General features: G+C 41.6%; 2 protein-coding genes across 2 annotated transcripts; both read left to right on the plus strand.

Annotated features, from left to right (window-relative positions):
- The first annotated feature begins 650 nt into the window (after positions 1 to 650).
- Positions 651 to 9,871, plus strand: LOC109066807 (stress-70 protein, mitochondrial-like). Its single transcript, XM_042769759.1, has 17 exons — positions 651 to 881; positions 1,332 to 1,390; positions 1,464 to 1,551; positions 2,455 to 2,636; positions 2,732 to 2,856; positions 3,616 to 3,689; positions 3,797 to 3,903; positions 4,811 to 4,973; positions 5,613 to 5,705; positions 6,063 to 6,272; positions 6,380 to 6,607; positions 6,697 to 6,801; positions 7,006 to 7,123; positions 7,290 to 7,384; positions 7,470 to 7,562; positions 8,625 to 8,765; positions 8,956 to 9,871. The coding sequence occupies exons 1-17, from the start codon at positions 810 to 812 to the stop codon at positions 9,031 to 9,033; spliced, it is 2,031 nt and encodes a 676-aa protein (XP_042625693.1). The 5' UTR covers positions 651 to 809; the 3' UTR covers positions 9,034 to 9,871.
- Positions 9,872 to 10,416: 545 nt separating this feature from the next.
- LOC122147407 (rho-related GTP-binding protein RhoG-like) lies at positions 10,417 to 15,702 on the plus strand. Its single transcript, XM_042769772.1, has 2 exons — positions 10,417 to 10,564; positions 13,128 to 15,702. Exon 2 carries the CDS (start codon positions 13,152 to 13,154, stop codon positions 13,725 to 13,727), a length of 576 nt encoding a protein of 191 aa, XP_042625706.1. The 5' UTR covers positions 10,417 to 10,564; positions 13,128 to 13,151; the 3' UTR covers positions 13,728 to 15,702.
- Positions 15,703 to 22,593: the final 6,891 nt, after the last annotated feature.

Here is a 22,593-nt window from a genome sequence, read left to right on the forward strand (position 1 = left end):
CAACAGAAATTCACATCAATGAATGTAAAATGTGAGTGATAGCCCAATAATATAACATGACAATAGTAGGCCTATTTATGATTTTTCAACATAAATAATATATATCATAATTATATATAAACTGTAAAAATTCTAAACTACTACTACAAATATTAAGTTATAAAAATAACAACTAGAATGAAAGAGAGAGAGAAGGCGCGCAACCTAAAATATAATTGGAATGTAAATGTAAAATGCGCTAATAATTGAAAATTAAATTAATAATAAAAATATATTTTCTTTTGTAGGATCTTAAATCACAATACCCTAAAATAATGTTTGTCTGATTAAGTTAGAAGCCTGACAGAATGTCATAATAATAATAATATAAACGATTGCATAAAAGTCATGATGTGTGTATGATGTAATGACTACGAAACTTTTTGGAATGACCTTCAGGATTACACTCTGTGATGTTTACATATATGCCTTAAACATTTGTCATTGAAAAACTGTTTTAATCATGTGTTAGCCTCAGAGAAATATCATTTTAGACAACAATATCACATAATACACAGCGAATAATTGCATTGAACAAAACTGCTATTTAAAACGAGAGCGGAATATCGGATTCTGTTCAGGCGCTGCGCGAGCTGCCATGAGGTCCTTCTGAACGCCATGCGGTGTTGGATAATTCTAGAAGAGCGTCAGTGAGACTTCACCGCGAGCGCCGCTGACAGCACAGGGCCCGAGTTTGACCCCCCACAGCTCTCCTAAGTTACCTGACCCCCAGCAGCTCTGCACAGATCCCTGACAGTAATCAGACGAAGATGTTGTCCGCGGCGAGGAGTGTGTCGCGCGCTCAGAGGTGCTGCAGCACTGTGTCTGATCTCATCCAGAAGGTAAGAGACCGCTACCGAGTGCCCTTAAAGAGCGCTGGCGCCTTCATTCCGCCGCGGAGGTGTGGGTTCGAATCTTTTGCCCCCTGTAAGTTAACGTTTAGTTTAAGAGAAGCGATGGTTTATTATACAGAACAGATGTTATATCATCTAGACAGATTCTTAACGTGTGAAGAGTTCATTCAGTGGTGTGTGTGTGGGGCTTAGGAAGAGTTTGTTTGACCTTCATCGAGTGTCCTGAAGCATCGAGGAGCTTCCCTTCATCTGTGTGTGCTTTACTCTCAAACTATTAACACACACACACATAATGAGAAGTTTATGTACCACGTGATTCTCTCTTCATCATGGCATTACAGCACATGGTCAGACTTGATGTGACTCGTTGCACACTAACCCCTCCTCATCTGTTGTTTTCATGTGATGGTTTAATGTGATGTTGTGTGTGTTTCTCAGGCTGGTTGGCGTGGACTGACTGCGCAGACCCTGCAGACTGCAGCCAGGCGCTGTTATGCGTGAGTATCTGTGGTTCTGTCGAGCTCATCGGTGAGAGTGTTGGAGGTGCTGATGGTGCTGGTGCTGTTTCAGGTCCGAGGCGATCCGAGGCGCTGTCGTTGGCATCGATCTGGGGACCACCAACTCCTGCGTGGCTGTGATGGAGGGGAAACAAGCAAAGGTGAGCGCTCCGTGTGTTAGAGTGAGCTGTCACCGCTGTGTCCTCGAGCAGATGATTCATGTTAACCTCAACATAAATATATTCAGAATTATACTGGAGCTGCCTGTAGGTTTGAAATGTTAAAGAGAGAGATCGGTGCACAGCGGTCGTGAGTCTGCTGAATGAATGAATGATGGCAGGCCACTGTTGAGACCACAAGCCACAAGTCACCTTGATTTCTGAAGATTGTCTTAAAGCAGCTTCACACTGATGAACAATAAATTAGCAGAATCATGTACGGAAACCCATAGGGCTGCATGATACATTGTATTTTAATTGGTTATTCATACTGAAAAAAAAAATGCTTTTATAGTTGCATTTGCCACATTTTATAAGTTTAAAATCCCCCAATCAGAGCTTTGCTCTTAAATCAAAAGATTTTCTGCCCAGTGGTTTACTTAATCTTCCCAACCTGGCAACCACACACACTCACTCTCTCACTCACTCACACACACACACACACACACTACATTAAGGCCAAAGTGCTGATGAGCTGAAAAAGCCAGTCTTTTGTTTTTGCTGTGAACGATGCATCGTTCTTTTGATTTGTGCTTTTTTTGAAAATGCTTAAATTCTGAAGAAATGTAAACGAGAATTTTAAATGACAATAATCGTAATTTAAGAGCTTAACCAGTATCATGCAGCCCTAGAAACCCAGTTTTTGGGTGTGTTAAGATTAGGCTTGCAAAAAGGTGGAAAATTTCCAGTAAATTTCGGAAACATTCCAGGATTTTTTGGAATATTCCAGGGATTTTTTTAAGTTTCTGGAAATCTTCCACCCTTTGGCAACCCTAATTCAGATTCTTCAGTAAAGCATCCCTCAAAAGACAGTAGTGTCATTACTGAGTTGTGTGCTGGTGACAGGTGCTGGAGAACGCCGAGGGAGCGAGGACCACGCCGTCAGTGGTGGCCTTCACAGCGGACGGAGAGAGACTCGTGGGGATGCCGGCTAAACGCCAGGCCGTCACCAACCCCAACAACACGCTCTACGCTACGAAACGCCTGATCGGACGCCGCTACGATGACGCTGAAGTTCAGAAAGATTTGTAAGGCTTTTGATTGCACAGCTCCAGTCCCGTTATATGTTTAACTGTTATGTAACTTCACAGATATAAGTGACGAGCTTTGCTGTGATTGACAGGAAGAACGTGCCGTATAAGATCGTGCGTGCGTCTAACGGAGACGCCTGGCTGGAGGCCCACGGTAAACTGTACTCGCCAAGTCAGGCCGGAGCCTTCATCCTCATCAAGATGAAGGAGACCGCAGGTCAGTGCTCCGCCGGAAGACAATACAGTCAAAACAAGTGACAGTATGACCAAAATCTTATGTACGATATGAGTCATCATATATATAGCGATACATTTCACAATATAGTTATTTTCTGCTTTAAATAAGGTCTTTATGATACAAGAATGTCATAATTCTTGTCATCAGTGTTAGTGTCGCAAAAACACTAATACCTAGCCTTAAAAAAAACAAAACTCAAGCTCACTGAAGACAAGTAAACAGTCAGCGATTTAAATTTAAAGAAACTAATTACAAGCAACAGGACAAAAAACTACAGTAGAACAAATGAATAAGAAATGCTACATGCATTGTATAAAGTAATCAGATGAATAAAAACACTGCATATTGTTATTAAAGTTACTAAGGTGATTTAGTCGAGGCCAGCGAGAGATTTTCTCTCTTGTTGTTTGATTAACATGAAGGACAGACAGCAGGAATATTAGACTGCTGTCACTTTAAGAGCTGCCCGGATCTAATATACTCTTACACATGTTTGATTTCACTTAAGAACGAAATATAGCCAAATGAGTTCTCTTTCACTGCTGAGTGCATTTCAGCGGATTAAAATCACTTATTTTTAAACCACAATGCTAAAAAAAACGTGCAAACGAGAAGTTTTCGTGACCAGTGAACGTCACGTGAGTGTGTAACCGCGACAGAGACAGTAGTCCACAATCTATCGTCCACCTCTACAACTGATGATACGCTCTGTTAAACCACTGCTTGTTGTTTCTTCAGAGAACTACCTGGGTCACACGGTGAAGAACGCTGTTATTACAGTTCCGGCTTACTTCAACGACTCTCAGAGACAGGTGTGACGCAGGTTTCTCTTCTACCTGATAACTATCTGTGCATGTGCGAGTTCTCCGTTGAGAACCAGCTTTGATTGATCGGTCTTTAATATCTGCTGTGTTTATAGGCAACCAAGGACGCCGGACAGATCGCGGGTTTGAATGTGCTCCGTGTTATTAACGAGCCGACGGCTGCTGCTTTAGCCTACGGTCTGGACAAGACTCAGGACAAAATGTAAGTATTAGACACTCATTAGGGCTGGGTTCTAAATTTTAATCGATTCTCATTTTATGAATCCATATCGATTCAGAAATCTCTAGGATCGATTAGTCTCGCCTGTCAGATGATGAAGGGAACATTGTAGCGCCTCCCATCCTTTGTGATTTGTCACTAATGATTTGAAACAAAGTGTCAGATTTCAAATTCTGTCCATTTTATTGCAACATTCAAAGCTGTTTTGGCGCTGTGTAATGTGGAGTGACCGATCGCTGTGAACTCATCGTCTCCTCTGCTTTAATAGCACTTACAGCATGAAATAAACGTGAATGAACATCCGAAGGTGTTAAAATAAAGAGCACCACTTACCGAATCCGTCTCGTGTTTCAAACGCAGAAAAACAACAATCGCCAATGTCATGTAACGTCATATTTACTCATATAAAAACACATTCGGTGAGCATAAACTAGAAAAATTAACTCTAGAGAGGAGCTTTTTGATAAATATGCACCATATAACACATTCATTATCATTTTTTTTACTGTTGTTTAATATATATATATAGTTTATGTTTGAATAAATCTGCCAAGTTTTTGTGACAGCCACCATTTAAGTGTTTACATTTCAAAAAACAGTTTGGGGTAGAAATATAATTATGTAATTTAAAGTTAAAGTATAACTTATATTTGAAGTGTTTGTATACAAATCAGCAAGTTTCAACCTTCCAGAAATATTATTAACACTCAGCTGTATAAAACAGCATTAGTTGAGAGAAAATTTGCCATGTCCTGTACCTGAAATATGTCCAAAATAACCCATATTGAATCGAATCACAAGTCTTATTGAATATTATTTGGCATGAATCTACTTGCTGATACTGTGTGCTTGGACTTGATTCTGAAGAATATTACTATGGTCTTCCCAGAATCGCTGTGTATGATCTCGGCGGTGGGACGTTCGATATCTCTGTCCTGGAGATCCAGAAGGGTGTGTTCGAGGTGAAGTCCACCAATGGAGACACGTTCTTGGGCGGAGAAGATTTCGACCAGCATCTCCTCAGACATATAGTGAAGGAGTTCAAGAGAGAGGTTTTTGTGTGTGTGTGTGTGTGTGTGTGTGTGTGTGTGTGTGTGTGTGTTTCAGTAGTGATCGCTGATATATTTGAGCACTAAGATCAGCTGCTATCCATCACTGTTTTTTAATTGTAAACGCTCATGAAGATAATATGCTTTATCAAAAAGTACCACACTGTTAAAATAAGAATGGCACGAGATCAAATGCAGCAGTGATGCACTTGAGAACAATTAAATATCAGTTTAATATATCAATAAAAAAAGACTGAATTTGCACTGAATTGGCTAAAATGATTACCGATGCACAGCTCATTATAGAACGTAAAAACTGAAGTATTGTCATCTTAATGCAAGACTGTTGATAAATGGACCGCAGTGGGTTATTGGTAATAAATACGTTTTAACAGATTTGAAATGCATTTGCCCTTTTTTTTTTTTTTTTTAAACTTCTCTTCAGCTGCCAGCAAAACTTGTAAGATTACTGAATTGAATTCTACCTAATTAATGCAGTCAGGTTCCATCATAAGCTGCTGTAGGCTCATTTCATTTGACGTGATTGATTAGATGCTCTTAAAACATGCATTAGTAGAGGACTGTATGAATGCATCTAGATGTCAGAGGTTCTGGTCTGATGTGGTTTGTGTGTGGTTTCAGTCTGGAGTGGATCTGACCAAAGACACCATGGCTCTGCAGCGGGTGAGAGAGGCTGCGGAGAAGGCCAAGTGTGAGCTGTCTTCCTCTCTGCAGGTCAGTGAGTGGAACAGGGCTGACCCAGCCTCCCAGGCGTAGCATGAGCTATGAACAGAGCTGCTGCAAGACACAAAGAGATCAGGAGCTCCACACACACACACAACATTAATGTGATCACATCACAGCCTCTGCATTAGTCTCAGTCACACTAAGAAATATTGCATTTCACAAACCTGCACTGTAAAAAAAGTGCTGTTTAAAGCAACCCATGCATGCATTTCAAGACACCGCATTTTGCAGTTTTAGTAATTATTTTAAGGCCGTTGATAAATATGGAGAAATCACATCCCCTGTATTAGGAGCATTATGACTGGAGAGTTTAAGAAAACCGTATGGTAATCTCTCTGCACACAGACGGACATCAACCTGCCGTACCTGACGATGGACGCCTCTGGCCCCAAACACCTGAACATGAAGCTGACCCGCTCTCAGTTCGAGGGCATCGTGGCGGATCTGATCCGCAGGACCGTGGCCCCCTGTCAGAAGGCCATGCAGGACGCCGAGGTCTCCAAGAGCGACATTGGAGAAGTGCTGCTGGTGGGAGGAATGAGCCGCATGCCGAAGGTGAGCCCGGTCAGAACACACACACTCTGTGAGCAAGGCCTCGAGTGAAGCGTCTTCATTCCTGCTCGTGTGTGTGTGTGTGTGTGTGTGTGTGTGTGTGTCCTCAGGTCCAGCAGACGGTGCAGGATCTGTTCGGTCGTGCTCCCAGTAAGTCGGTGAACCCCGACGAAGCCGTGGCCATCGGAGCGGCCATCCAGGGAGGCGTTCTGGCCGGAGACGTGACCGACGTGCTGCTGCTGGACGTCACTCCTCTGTCTCTCGGCATCGAGACTCTGGGAGGAGTCTTCACTAAACTCATCAACAGAAACACAACCATCCCCACCAAGAAGAGCCAGGTGGGCTGATCATTTCTTACTCCTTGCACTGTGGCTGAATTAAGCTTCACTATCTATGGACTGACGTGAGCTTTGGTTGTGTTCCTCAGGTGTTCTCCACCGCTGCTGATGGACAGACTCAAGTAGAGATCAAAGTTTGTCAGGGAGAGCGAGAGATGGCTGCAGACAACAAGATCCTGGGACAGTTCACCCTGGTACAAACATTCACATGCACCTATACATTTAGCAGACGTTTTTTTATCCAGACTTAGAGAAGAGGAACAAAGCACTTTGTCAAAGAGCCAGCAACACTCATAATACACAGTGCTAGGTTTATTAGACGTCTAGATTAGGAAGCGAGCTAGAGAAGACCATAACCGTGTTTTGGCTCAGATGTTGTGTTCGTGTGTGCTGAACAGGTCGGCATCCCTCCGGCTCCTCGGGGTGTTCCTCAGATTGAAGTCACCTTTGATATCGACGCTAACGGGATCGTGCACGTCTCCGCTAAAGACAAGGGCACCGGCCGAGAACAGCAGAGTGAGACAAATCAGTCAAAATCAATGATGCATGTTGATGAACTTTTAATCTTTCTCTAAAATATAACTTCAGAAATGACGTCTGCAATGTCCACTTTTACAGCCACTGAGTTGTCTTCATGAAAAAACATTCATCTCACATTTTTTTTAATGCGTGTTTGGTTCAGTTGTCATCCAGTCGTCTGGTGGACTCAGCAAAGACGACATCGAAAACATGATCAAGAACGCTGAGAAGTACGCCGAGGAGGACCGGAGACGGAAGGTAGTGTTTCTCACACGTTACACCTGGGCTTTCTCACATCTCAGAACCTCCTGCAGCGTCTGAACTGATTGCTCTTGGGTTAAAGGATCGCGTGGAAGCGGTGAACATGGCCGAGGGCATCGTCCACGACACCGAGTCAAAGATGGAGGAGTTTAAGGACCAGCTGCCCGCTGATGAGGTCTGACTGCAGTCTGAGGAGCTGCTTTAGCTGCTGTGTTTCAGAGGCGCCGGGTGTGACTGACTCTCTCTCTCTCTGTCTCTGTCTCTCTCTGTCTCTTTGTCTCTCTTTCTCTGTCTCTCTCTGTCTCTGTCTCTCTCTGTCTCTTTGTCTCTCTTTCTCTGTCTCTCTCTCTCTGTCTCTCTCTGTCTCTTTGTCTCTATTTCTCTGTCTCTGTCTCTCTCTGTCTCTTTGTCTCTATTTCTCTGTCTCTGTCTCTCTCTGTCTCTTTGTCTCTATTTCTCTCTCTCTGTCTCCGTCTCTGTCTCTCTCTGTCTCTTTGTCTCTATTTCTCTGTCTCTGTCTCTCTCTGTCTCTTTGTCTCTATTTCTCTGTCTCTGTCTCTCTCTGTCTCTTTGTCTCTATTTCTGTCTCTGTCTCTATTTCTGTCTCTGTCTCTCTCTGTCTCTGTCTCTTTGTCTTCTTTTCTATTTTCTCTCTCTGTCTCTTTTCTCTATTTCTCTGTCTCTCTCTCTGTCTCTTTGTCTCTAATTTCTCTGTCTCTGTCTCTCTCTGTCTCTTTGTCTCTATTTCTCTGTCTCTGTCTCTCTCTGTCTCTTTGTCTCTATTTCTCTCTCTCTGTCTCCGTCTCTCCCTCTCTCTGTCTCTCTGTCTCTTTGTCTCTATTTCTCTGTCTCTGTCTCTCTCTGTCTCTTTGTCTCTATTTCTGTCTCTGTCTCTTTGTCTCTATTTCTGTCTCTGTCTCTCTCTGTCTCTGTCTCTTTGTCTCTATTTCTCTCTCTGTCTCTTTGTCTCTATTTCTCTGTTTCTCTGTCTCTGTCTCTCTCTGTCTCTTTGTCTCTATTTCTCTGTCTCTGTCTGTCTCTCTCTCTGTCTCTGTCTCTCCCTCTCTCTGTCTCTGTCTCTCTCTGTCTCTTTGTCTCTATTTCTCTGTCTCTGTCTCTCTTTGTCTCTATTTCTCTCTCTCTGTCTCTCTCTCTGTCTCCGTCTCTCCCTCTCTCTGTCTCTTTGTCTCTCTCTCTCTCTCTCTCTCTCTCTCTCTCTCTCTCTCTCTCTCTGCAGTGTGACAAACTGAAGGAGGAGATCGCTAAAGTACGAGAGCTGCTCTCGCGGAAGGACGCGGAGACGGGAGAAAACATCAAGCAAGCAGCCACAAACCTGCAGCAGGCCTCGCTCAAACTCTTCGAGATGGCCTACAAGAAGGTCAGTTCTCTGTTTCGCTCCACTAACCCCCCGTCTAACATAGCAGTTGTAGTATTAATAATAAAGAGATTTAATGGTGATGACGTTTGGTAAAAAACATATCGGTTATGTAGAAACGTTGTATTTTAGCTGAAATCTTGTACACTTGGTGTATTTCTGAATTAATATTGACTGTGTTTGTGTGTGTCAGATGGCGTCGGAGCGGGAAGGCGGCTCTGGATCCGGCTCCGGAGGAGAAGCGGGAGAGAAGAAGGAGGGCCAGCAGTAAAGCCGAGCGCTCGAGTTTGATGTGGACTGAATGGTTTGGGAGCATGAACGTGTTTCCCCGAGCAGCATACACATCTTTATTCTCTCACATACTGTGTTTCTGGCTGTAAATTCTACAAAACGATATTGTCACGGCTCCTCATCCGCCTCCATTAATGTCTAGAAGTTCAAATCCATTGATTGTGTCTGCGGGAGATTATCTGCATGGGTCTCGAAGCGAACTGTGCCAGCATCTGAGGAGAGCCTGATGATCAAAGACGTGACTCGAGCCATTCAGACATGCATTCCTGCCTGCGGGCACCGTGTGTGTGTGTGTGTGTGTGTGTCCTCAATAAGACTGTGTTTCTGTGTCGTGGTGGTGTTTCTGGGAATGAATGTGTGGCTGAACGGCTTCAGGATGTCTGTATCTGCAGTGAGTGTTTATAACAGCAGGACTTCTTCGGTGTTTCATATTTAAATGACAGTCTGTTCTGTCCATCAGTTGCTCGTCTGTAAGCTTGTGTACATGTTTGAGCCGAGAGGATGACGTTGAATTGATAGTTCAAACTGATTCTGATTATAATTTGTGTTGAGAATCAAGTACACCGTGAAGTAATCCCATCTACCTTTACTAGTGATTTCAGCTGGTTTGAGTTAAACCCGTGATGTTATGGACGATCGTGAAGGATTGCGTTCTTCGTCTGTCTCAGAACAGCACAATTATAACACCGAGCCCATCTCCTCTCTGCTCTCCTCTTCTGTACAAAGCCTGATGTCTGCTGAAGATGTTGAATGATTTAATAGGTTTAAAGAGTAATATTCCAATGCAGTCTTTTATAATAAAAATGTGTTTGAACTCATATTTGTGTGTTCTCCTGGTAAACTGTGTTTTGAGTGTCTCTTGGAGACGCAGAACTGAATTTCTCGTGCTTCTTGCTAAATTAACAGGTTAAATTAACCATTTTTGTGAGCCGAAACCCCTTTGAGGAAAAATATTTGCTTCAAGTACTCCTTGAGGTTTGAAGTTAATATTTTAAAATAAACAACTTATTTGCATGCAATATAATATTTTTTTAACTCCATAATTAAGAAAAAAAAAAATTACTTTTGTAATAATATGATTGTCATTTTAAAATAATTGGTTATAATTTTTGAACAATTAATTTTATGATACTAGTATGCCTAAAAATCTTCAGTTGATTCTTCTGGTAGAATAGTAAACACAGATTTTTGACTTTCTTGCAAAAATTATTATTATTTATTTGCACGTTATAAATATTTTTTCACAGTTCTGAGTTCATATCTCGCATCTAAGCGTGAAAATAAATCTGTGTTAACCGTGAAATGCATTACTCAGATTTCCAGATTGGTCGGTCCTTTTTAATAATTAATTAAAACGAGTGTTACTCAGTACTATGTCGCAAACGCAATACTTGAGAAAGAGCTTTTATTTTGAAGCGGAGCTGCTGCGGCTTCCGGCGGATCTGAGTCTGCGCGAGCGCAAACGCTCGGTTTTGAGCGCTGGTCGGAGAGTCGCGAGGACTTCAGAGGCGGTGAGCACTTCTAAAAAAAACTATCTTAATAAGTTTTATCATCGCGTTATGGCTCACATGAAGACCCGTGTTTGTCCTGCTGTCGGTTTGCTGTGTGAAACACACGTTACGCGTTACGCGTGTGAAAGAGATACAGGAAATACTTGTGACTGGGCGCGTCTGACTGAGGTGTGTGACTGGAGCGCGACGCGTCAATACGAGCCTGCCACTGCTGCTATTATCATCATTATTATTATTATCATCATTATTATTATCATTATTATATGAAAAGTGTGTTCGTGGCGTGACTGTTTTACACACATTAGCAAAACATAGCTACACACACTACAGTAGTGAACCTAAAAACAACACTACCCGTAATCACAACGTACTGTACACTACTCATTATAATAATAATATTTTGAATATTATAACGGGTAAGATGTGCTTTAGCGTCGTGTGAAGAGCAGACGGTCCCTGCTAATATCAGTCCCAGTCACAGTCTGATAAACCGGTTTTTCCACAGTCCAGGAGCTGTTAACATTAGCACCTCGATAATAACGCGTCCTGTAATGTTCAGTAAGTTAAAGGATTCAGTACGAGCTCGAGACTCGAGCATTAGCAGCTCCCGCGAGCACAGAGAGACTCCTCTCACCTGAGACGAACCTGAGCACGAATACAGAGAAAACAATGGTTTCTATTTTAATATCCTGTTGAGACAAAGCTGTATTTCCAGCATCATTACTCTTCAGTGTCACATGATCTTCAGAAATCATTCTGATATGATGATTTATTAATCAAGAAACATTTCTGATTATCATCAATGTTGAACACAGTTGTGCTGATCAATATTTTTCCATCCTTGTGTTGGTGTTGCCAATCAAAAATGACCGGCCTACAAAAAAAAATGCTTATAAGTATCTCGTTAAGCGATATTATTACCAAATATTGGGTTCCATCTGTTTGTCAGCTAGTTTTCTTTCTATTAGCACTGGTCTAAAAATAAATAAATAAAAACTACAAAACATGTGCTGATTGAAAGAACATGTGTTGACAAAAATATAGAGCCCGATATTTCACGATAATACATCAGAGTGAGAGATTTCAAGCGCTTTAAAAGACTTGACCTGAAACACTGAATAATGCTGATACCAAATAACAAGAGTTTATATCATAGTCTTAATAACTGTTTCTGTAGAAAAGTACTACAGAGTACTGTGGAGCTTATAATATGACAAAACTATTAGAATTTGAATTGTTGAAGTGGTATTTAATAAAACAGAATTGTATGTAGCATTTAACACAGTACAGGTCAAAAGTTTGGAAACATTACTATTTTTAATGTTTTTGAAAGAAGTCTCTTCTGCTCATCAAGCCTGCATTTATTTGATCAAAAATACAGAAAAAACAGTAATATTGTGAAATATTATTACAACTTAAAATAATAGTTTTCTATTTGAATATACTTTAAAAAAAATAATTTATTCCTGTGATGCAAAGCTGAATTTTCAGCATCATTACTCCAGCCTTCAGTGTCACATGTAACATCCAGTCTATCACATGATCATTTTAGAAATCATTCTAATATTCTGATTTATTATGAGTGTTGGAAACAGTTCTGCTGTCTTATATATTTGATGAATAAAAGGTTAAAAAGAACTGCATTTATTCAAAATAAAAAAAAATTTTCTTTACTATCACTTTTTATCAACTTAACACATCCTTGCTGAATAAAAGTATTGATTTTATTTAAAAAAAAGAAAGAAAAAAAAATACTGACCCCAAATTACTGACCAGTAGTGTATATTGTTATTACAAAATATTTATATTTTAAAAACATAGCTTCTTTTTTTTAGTTTTTATTCATCAAAGTATCCTAAAAAAGTATCACATGTTCTGAAAAAATATTAAGCAGCAGAACTGTTTCCAACTTTGATAATGAATCATCATATTAGAATGATTTCTAAAGGATCATGTGATAATGATCCTAAAAAATTCAGCTTTTGCATCACAGAAATAAATGATAATTTAAAGTATAATAAATTTAAAAACATTATTTTTAAATTGTAATAATATTTCACAATATTACTGTTTTTTCTGTATTTTTGATCAAATAAATGCAGGCTTGATGAGCAGAAGAAACTTCTTTCAAAAACATCAAAAATAGTAATGTTTCCAAACTTTTGACCTGTACTGTAGTTCTGAATTAGATTTTTTTTTTTTTTTACTTGAATATTGAACATTTAAAATTTAACACAATTGATTATTTTTGACAGTTTTTTTTTTTAAATAGACATTTATTTTCTGAATTGTTAGACTGCAAATATCCAGTTTTTAAAAATACAGCGTCAAGTTTTCAAGATGAAGAAGCAGCTCTGAACATCAAGTTCGATATTCAGTACGCAGAGGTTCAGATCGTAGAGAAGGTAGGTCAGAGGTTATGTTAGGTGATCGCCGAAAGCATTCACGGTGTCCGGAGCGGACGTGTTCGGGTCACGCAGGCTGGTTTTGTCGTAGTATCAGCTCCACAGAGTACAGAATACACCAGTCTGCTTCTTGTCTCAAAGCCTGCTCTTGACCGCAGGTGCCGCTGCCGTGAGGACGCAGAATGCAGACCATTAAGTGTGTTGTGGTGGGCGACGGGGCAGTGGGCAAGACGTGCCTCCTCATCTCCTACACCACCAACGCCTTTCCCGAGGAGTACATCCCCACCGTCTTCGACAACTACAGCGCTCAGATGAGCGTGGACGGCCGTACGGTCAGCCTCAACCTGTGGGACACGGCGGGGCAGGAGGAGTACGACCGTCTGCGCAGCTCTCCTACCCGCAGACCAAACATCTTCATCATCTGCTTCTCCATCGGCAGCCCCTCGTCCTTCGCCAACGTGCGGCACAAGTGGCACCCGGAGGTGACCCACCACTGCCCCAGCGCTCCCATCCTGCTGGTGGGCACCAAGAGGGACCTGCGCACGGATTCGGAGACGGTCAAGAAGCTGAAGGAGCAGGGCCTGGCGCCCACCTCTCACCAGCAGGGCGGCGCTCTGTCCAAGCAGATCGGTGCGGTCAAGTACCTGGAGTGCTCCGCGCTGCTGCAGGAGGGCGTGAGGGAGGTGTTCGTGGAGGCCGTGCGCGCCGTGCTCTACCCCGTTACCAAAAAGAATACCAAGAAGTGTGTGCTCTTATAGTCGGCCGTGACGGAGATGAACTCGCAGGGGGTCCATCCTGGTGTCTGTATCCATCTCGTCTCACTTTCTCGCTCTTTAAGGACTTTCTGATTTGGTTTCGTTGACTTTTCCGTGTCTCATTATCTTGTAAATCTCTTATAAGTCTGTTGAAGTTGCTTGCCTGTCTTTTTTTTTTGTCGATTTAATAAGTTTGTTGCCAGATCCTCTTAATGTAAGATAAGGATCGTCGGTGTCCGTCAGGAGCTTGTGGAGGTTTTAGTGACTCGCGGCGTCCTGTGCGTTTAGATAAAGTGCAATATAATGAAGACTGAATGAGGTCGACACATCAGACTCACGGTTATAGATGTCCCAGCCAAATCTTTCATGTGCCTTCAAAATTATTATTATTATTTTTTTAAAATATGCATATTGTGTTTTATCCATAGCTGTTCAGCAATATTTCGACAGCTAAAATATCGGATTGCTTGGGTTGCGCTGATCCAAGTGTGAGTTTCGTGTAGAAAACTGCAGGTTGTGTTTTACTCCAAAAATCTAGAGGAAAAAAATTATTATACTTTCCATAAAGAAATGAAATCTTTTTAAGGAGCAATAAGATTTTTACCAGATCTCCAATAATGCAAAAAACGGTAATTTCCCACAATGCAAGAAAGAAAATCTCCCTCAGACGCAATGACTGATTTCTTTTTTCAGATATTTATAGTGTAACAAATACTGTACATTTCCAATTACATTCCACAAACGCAAAATGTCTTAATGGTCCAAACTAGATATTTTTAATGCAAGATATATTTTCGTACTTGTGATTTTGGGGTTAAATGTGACCCCATCATCCTGAGAGTCGTGCCTTACGTGCTTTTTCATAAAGGGCTGCGTCCTGCTGCTAAACAAGTGTTAGTACTGTTGTTGCGATGGCAGATTCAGGCATCGGCCCGTATTTTCCTGTTCAGAGATGGTCAGTCAGGTTACTATGTAAGGTCAGGTATCTAACGCTCCACGAGAGTCGCTGGTCGTTTGTTTTTAGTGAACGCCTCGTTCCTTCAGAGCCAGCGAACGCCTCACAAACACCAAAACGCTGATGTGTCTTCCCAGCCCAAAGACTGAAATGCAGGCGTGCTAATCCGTTCAGTGTATCATTACACGTCTCATTCAAAGGAGTTGTTTGGGTTTATGTTCTTATTATTAACTGACGAGTTTTATTTTTGGTTTTGCATGTTCAAAAAGAGGCCCGATGTTGACCTAACGGCACTGTATTTCAATATCCTCATCTCACGTACACGTCTCACGATTTCCAGTGTCGTCGTCGTCATAGACGTCTCTTTACATCTGGATGCAGTGAATTTAATAGTAGGTGAGATGCAGGCATTATGGGGTTTTGATGTGTTTTTTACTCCGCTGATATGTGATTTGCTTTCAGAACTGGAAGTCGTGGTTAAACCTTTTGCAAAACTGACACCGTTGAATGGCAGTGTGCTGTGGAAACCTGTGACTAGACAGCCAATGTTTTAATAACTTTTTAGCTTTTTCTGAATTGTCTGCCAAACTTGGCCAAAGAGACAAAACAAAGCTGTATTGTGGAGTAACTGGACACGCGTGTCAACATTCGAGTCACACCTGATACCATTCGCAATGTGTTTCTGTCGTTAAATCCAGGACAGTGTCTCGAATCGTTCCTTACTTTGAATTCAGTTTCCAAACTCCATGTAAGTGTTGCTGGTGTGTGAGAGAAATGAAACCTGTGCAAACGCTGATATCACTATTAGGTGTGACGGTGGTGAATGACGGGCGATTGTGACAGTGAACTGCTTTCTGTTTCATCTTTCAGAGCAATAGTGCGGCTGTGTGTCTATGGTGTGTGGTACTACATTTATACACTGGGATTTTTGTCAAAATTGCCTTTTTATAACCAAAAAGAATTGTATAAATGAACTAACCGTGAAATGATTTTAAATTATGCTAAATAAATTTTTACACACAAGTTACGTGGCTTTCGTTGAGTTTCATTGGCTTGTGTGATTGAGGTGCTCTGTATTCCTGACACAGAGAGAGCGTCTCCACCGCTTGCTGCTGACTTGCTAAAGTGCAGCACATGTTCTTACTTGAGACGGTTTCCGATGATGATGCTGCTGTGGCACAAGCCACAACAAAGAGCTGATAGATATCAGGACAGGCTGGCAAGCAGCTCCAGCGCACCCTTCGTTTCATAAGAGCATGTGGCAGGCATGAGTTGGATGCATTGCTTTGCGGTGGCAAGCTAAATGCTGCCTCTATCCCATGTGATGTTTTCACACTTCAGCTGCAAAACACGTCCTCCTGTGTGTGCTTTTTAATCTCCTTTATTTTGGGAAATACATTAAAGTGATTTAAATTCGTAATGATCACTTGTTTGGATACATTCTCGACAGTGGAGGTATATTTTTCATAACTCAAATGCAGTTTTTAAATGTTTCCCTTTATGTCATTTAGCAAATATTTTAATGTCTGATTTCCACTAGATGGCACCAAAGACGTCTAGTATTTTCAGAATGATGTATTGGTTTAAAACAGTTTTCTGTTCAGTTAAAAAATAAAAAGATGTAAGTAAGAATATTCTCTCAATGAGAAGCACTACTGGACAGAATAAACTAACGATGTACCATGTAAAACTAGTATTTTTAAATTTAAAGTTTTCTTTAAACCTTGAATGCATGATAGCACAAATCTTAATCATTATTTTCAAACAGAAGCTTCTTTAATCACAGGCCCGAGGCCTGTACCATGACGTTTTAACACCATGACACTGATCATCTGCTTTCTCTGTAAACTCCAGCTTTGATCCTGAGTTCATGAATAACTGTGGAGCGTGTGCACATGAAAGTGTGACATCAGTAACGAACAGCCAATCACATGCCAGGTTAACTTTCAATTTGGTGGCAGAGACTGTGGGGGAGTGGCTTTATTGCATCAGAGATGTCAGTTTGCTCACAGCTGATTGGTCCAGTTGGAGTTTGAGATCTCTTACCCAGAGCAAGGATAGCTGTGCTGTGAAAGTTATGGTAACTAAAACCAAGCCTTGGTGCAAACTAATCTAAAATATACCTGACTAGCCAGCTAAACCGGCTTCATGGTACAGGACAGGTCATACATAACTAACCCTGCCATGCTATAAAAAGATCTAATTATTTTAAAGAATCAAACTGATCTTGTCATGAGTGTCAGATCCAAATACAGCTTTGTGCTAACAGGCATTCCAGGCATAAATAGCTTTGTGTGTGTGTGTGTGTGTGTGTGTGTTAAAGAAATAATGCATTGCTCAACAAGCTCCAAAAAAAAAAAAAAAAAAAAAAAACATTTCATGCTTTCTTCATTGTGATCACAAGATGCTTATACTAAAGTATGTGAAAAAATTTTTTTAATAGCATTTTTTTTTTGGGTGGTTATTGTTGAAAAAAAAAAGAAAAGAAAAAAAGATAAAATTCCATATCCAGGCACATGCATACATTTTAGTATTAAAAAGCCTTTATTTGCAGGGCTACTTTATATTAAGAATCACAAATGCATATCAGCCCAAACATGCCTTCATCAGGTGCCAATCAACAGAGAACAGTAAGTGATTTAATAACTGAAAGGCATGCAGCAGAGGTGAAGTGAATGTGTGAGTGTTTCTTCACCCACTGCCTGAGACAATGGGATAGACTCACCTGCAAACCTACAGAGGACAAGCGGTTTGGACGAACCTTAACTCTAAACTCAAACCCTTAAACATCATTCGTAGTGCTAACGTATGTACTCCAGTGCTGCATAACAGAAATCCTGGCTTGGATACACATTGAGACTGAAGTAGTTAAGTCACCTTTATTTGTATAGCGCTTTATACAATACTGGTTGTGTCAAAGCAGCTTTACAGTGTTAACAAGGAAAACAGATTGTCAATAATGCAAGAAGACAATAACAGAGTCATTTTTTCAGCTAAAGTCAGTTCATTGATTGATTGATGTCATCATCCAGTTCAGCTCTCTTCCAATAGTGTCTGTGCAATCAGTCAAGCGTCCTCAACTAAGCAAGCCAAAGGCCACAGAGGCAAGGAACCAAAACTCCATCGATGACAGAAATGGAGAAAAACCTTGGGAGAAACCAGACTCAGTCGGGGGCCAGTTCTCCTCTGGACAGACAAACCAGCATGGTGTGGTTTAATTCCAGCCTGCAGCACAGGTGCAGAGGACTCAGCTGGTGCCCGTGGTCATGTGCTGATGGTCGTCTAGTTGACCAGGTCTTCACAGGGGATCTGTCTCTAGGGTTCATCTAGTTGACATGGTCTCCGCTGACATCCAGGGCTGTAGAGGTTGTCTCTACGTGCTGATCCACCATCTGGTCTAGATACCGACTGGATCTGAGTGGCTACGGTGACCTCAGAATAGGAATGAAAGAGACTAATGTTAGTGTAGATGTCATTCTTCTTACAATGTAGCGAGTACATCAGGTGTTATGGGAAGTGTTCCCGGTTCCGGTTTACCTAATTAATGCAGCCTATTAATCCTTTAGCGGATTTGAATATTACAAATGTGTTAGTGTGTTATGTGTAAGCCAGGTTAAAGAGATGGGTCTTTAATCTAGATTAAAAAACTGACAGAGTGTGTGTCTGCCTCCCAAACAATGTTAGGTAGGTTATTCCAGAGTTTAGGCGCTAAATAGGAGAAGGATCTGCCGCCCGCAGTTGACTTTGATATTCTAGGTATTATCAACTTGCCAGAGTCAACGGAGCAGACGTAGAGGACTATAATGTAACAAGAGCTCGTTCAAATACTGAGGTGCTAAACCATTCAGGGCTTCATAAGAAATAAGCAAGGATTTTAAAATCTATATGATGTTTGATAGGGAGCCAGTGCAGTGTTGACAGGACCGGGCTAATATGATCATACTTCCTGGTTCTAGTAAGAACTCTAGCTGCTGCATTTTTGGACTAACTGGAGTTTGTTTCTTAGCGTGCAGAACAACCACCCAATAGAGCATTACAATAATCTAACCTTGAGGTCATAAAATGCATGGATTAACATTCTTCCTTTCTGCATTTGACATTGAGAGCATATAGGCCGTATTTATATATATTTTTAAGACAAAAAATGCAGTTTTACAATGTGTTAGAAAACATGGATTTCAAAGGAAAGATTGCTATTAAATAGCACAACTTAGGTTCCTAACTGATGACAAAGAATTGACAGAGCAGCCATCAAGTGTTAGACAGTCTTTTAGGTTATAACATGCAGAGGATTTTGGTCCAGTAATTAAAACCCCTGTTTTTTTTTTTTTTTTTCTGAATTTAGCAGTTAAAAATTACTAGTCATTCAGTTTTTTTTTTTTTTTTTTTATATCAGCTATGCATTCTGTTAGTTTTGCAAATTTGTAGGTTTCATAGGTCCGCAAAGAAATATAGAGTGGAGTATCATCAGCATAACAGTGAGAGCTAACACCGTGTTTCTTGATGATATCTCCCAAGAGTAGCATGTAAAGTTTGAAAAGTAACGGTCCTAGTACTGAGCCTTGTGGCACTTCATACTGTACTTGTGATTGATATGATATCTCGCCATTCACTGCTACATGAACTAACTGATGGGCAGATAAGTAAGATTTGAATCATGACAAGGCAATTCCACTAATGCAACATAATTTTGTAGTCATAATGTTGTGGTCAATAGTGTCAGACACAGCGCTAAGATCCAGTAGCACTTAATAGAGAAATACCACCACGATCGGGATGATAAGAGCAGGTTCCTTTGTAACTCTGATGAGAGCAGTTTCAGTACTATGATACGGTCTAAATACTGACTGGAAATCCTAACAGATACCATTTTCTCTCTAACAAGGTATATAATTGTGAGGATGCTGCCATTTCTAGTATTTTTGACAGAAAAGGAGCTCAAGTTAAAAGTTTGATGAACTGAGTTTATGAAAGGACATAAAGTGACAGATACTGCAGGAGTCAGAGATGGTTCTCCTTTAATGAAGAATCCACACTTCACAAAGTACCCACGAATGGATGGGTCCTTAGCACAGATCCCTACAGCCAGCTGTGAATGCATCATTCTGGGCCCAAAACACAGTTTCATTAAGAAGGATATTCATCGTGTTTAAGGCCACTGATAAACCAGATGTCTATTACTTTGCTTTCATATTTCACCCAGCTGAACAGACAACAACTCGTCCTGCCCACGTAATGCTGGTGTGACACCTTGATAAATATCATACCGTCTTCATTTATTTAGGCCAGAGGAGAACTGGTCCCCGACTGAGCCTGGTTTCTCCCAAGGTTTTTATTTTGTTTTTTTTTCTCCACTTCTGTCACCAATGGAGTTTGGATTCTTTGCCACCTTGACTTGCTCAGTTGGGGTTTAAAAGAAACTTAGTATTCAGCAATATTATTTTGCTGTGATGACACTAGATGAGAACAAAACTTAAACTGAATTGAGCTGGATGATGAAACTCTTGTCTTCTGTGGAGCTGCTTTATAGCCGAATCAAACTCAATCATAATTCATGAATTTTGCAACATTGACCCAGTTATTAAAATGAGCTGAATCAACACTGGAGCTGAATAATGATACTATTGTCTTGTACAGCTGAGTTTGGATTTACCTCATTTTTGAAAGTTATGCATTTAACTTGTGAACAAAATAACAATATCACATAAAACATTTTGAGAATAAAGCACGTTGTCAGAACTATGGATCACAGAACTCTGTGTGTGTTTTTTCCCTGTGACCCAGTTTCTGGCTGCATCCGAAAACTGAAAAATGCTGCCTTCCGAGGACGCATTCCAAGGTAGGAAGGCATCAAGGCACGTCCGAATTCAATGTTAGTTTCAGTTCCTGTCTCCTGAGATGCCTTCAGCTGGCCGATTTTTGAAGGCAGCACAGATGTATCCTTCGGTGCCTTTGATATCCCACAATCCTGTGCGTTCCATTCGGTGACAGTTAAGCCAAAAAAATAAAGATGGCGTCTGAAAGTTGCAGTCGGTGGTCAGTTTGTGAGTAAATGTTTGTTTTTGATCAAACAGTTTCCACTTTTTATGTAATTTCTAGCGAGAAATTAAAATTGCAGTAATGAAATATCCCACTTAGTTTATCACCAAAGCTCTCTATATTTTGCTGTAGATCATTAAACCGTTACTCTGCCTCAGAAGCCTGTCCAAAATCAGTTTCATGAGCCTTCATGCAAAATCATTGCCTGCAAAGTCATTGCCTGATACGTCAGCGAGCCAGCAAGTCACCTACCTAAGTTTTCGGATGCAGCCTCTGTCTCTACTTGATTGTTGATTTGACCCCAGGTGTGTCTCATTAGCTCCCTCGTTATCCTGTCTTTATAAGCCCGCCCCAGTCTTTCAGTTCAGTTTTTGTTGGGTCTACCAGTTACATGCATGTATCTTCCCCCTGTTCTCCATGTCGGATTACCCCCAGTGCTGGATCAAATAAAGACTATTTCAATTATCCGCGGCTCCATGTTCCTTTGGGCAGCGTAGTGTGACAGAAGACCCGACCAATATACAGTTTAAATTCTGTTTGTCCACCCTCTGTTGTTTTCCGGTTTTTCCTCAGTCTTTTTATTTCTGTTGTGTTCCCTATGGATCCCCTCCTTTGCCCTGAATTCATGCCTCCTCCTAGTGGAGCACGTGCTCTGCATGTTCTGTGATGCCAGCCTCAATACCACGTGCAGAGTGCTATTGTCCGAAGATGGCCCTCGAGAGGAATTTGCCGCCTTTGTGGAATGGACACTGGCAAGCCACTCCCGACCCAGAACCCAACCCACCTTCTCCCCACGGTACGGAGCATAAGCCCGAGCCCATTGATGAAGGAGAACCAGAGCCCAATCTGTCAGACCAGGTGAGAGAGCCGGCTACAGTGCCCACCACAAGGGAGAGAGCCGCGGACTGTATGTGAGCGCGGAGTGGAGCTCTGCCCCTTGCGTTCCATAGTTTATTTATTTTAATGTTTTATTTGACAGGGACAAACGCATAGAACATTGCTTTATAAAATACAAAGTAGATGCCATGCATACAGGTTTAATAGCCATGACTAATTTGCAACTGAGGGTGAGAGGACTATGGAACACCAAAAGGGCCAAAATGAGGAGGTGGATCTTATAGACTGGGAATCTGAACTGGAGATTGAACTGCCCCCTCTCCTCTCTCTGTCATCTCTGCTGGTCCCATCCAGCCCTCCTTCATCTTAGGTTTCCTCATCCAGCCCTGAGGGGGCTTCCGATTCTCCTGTGCCTGCTCCTAGAAAGTGTCCTCCAGTGCCCACATCCTCGAAATGCCCGCCCTCCCACTCGCTCCTGCCTCCTCCACCGTTGTTGTCTGGCAGCCCCTCTGCTCACTCTCAGCCCACAATCTATGTGGTGCGAGCCCTGCGGGACTGCCATCCTCCAGCATCGCTATGGTCGGAGTCTCCCTCACCTCCGCCTCCAGCCTCCGAGGCCCGGACTCTGCCTTGGCCCATAGGACCAGGGGGTTCAACTTGGATTCCTGCTCCCTTGCCTCCATAATCACCATCGGACCATCAGCTCCATCGAGCTCCCACGTGATCTAGTTTCTGTCTCTACTTGATTTGTTGATTTGACCCCCAGGTGTGTCTCCTTAGCTCCCCTCATTATCCTGTCTTTATAAGCCCCAGTCCTTTCAGTTCAGTTTAGTTGGGTCTACCAGTTCCATGCGTGTCCTTCCTCCTGTTTTCCATGTCGGATTTACCCCTGTGTTGGATTAATAAAGACTATTTTGATTATCCTTGGCTCCTTGTTCTTCCCGGCAGCGTAGTGTTGACACCACTGTTTTCCATCCCATGGCTCTTTTTTTTTTTTTTTTTTTTTTTTTTTTTTTCCTACAAAACAAGTGACTTGTA

Source organism: Cyprinus carpio, chromosome A14 (assembly GCF_018340385.1).
Source record: "Cyprinus carpio isolate SPL01 chromosome A14, ASM1834038v1, whole genome shotgun sequence".
Classification (NCBI taxonomy): Eukaryota; Metazoa; Chordata; class Actinopteri; order Cypriniformes; family Cyprinidae; genus Cyprinus; species Cyprinus carpio.

Excerpts from the sequence above, each read along its gene's own strand:
- LOC122147407 (XM_042769772.1), top strand. The coding sequence starts at position 13,152 with ATGCAGACCATTAAGTGTGTTGTGGTGGGCGACGGGGCAGTGGGCAAG.
- LOC109066807 (XM_042769759.1), top strand. The coding sequence starts at position 810 with ATGTTGTCCGCGGCGAGGAGTGTGTCGCGCGCTCAGAGGTGCTGCAGC. Across the intron at positions 882-1,331 it reads TGTCTGATCTCATCCAGAAG|GCTGGTTGGCGTGGACTGAC; the intron begins GTAAGAGACCGC and ends TGTGTTTCTCAG. Across the intron at positions 1,552-2,454 it reads TGGAGGGGAAACAAGCAAAG|GTGCTGGAGAACGCCGAGGG; the intron begins GTGAGCGCTCCG and ends TGCTGGTGACAG.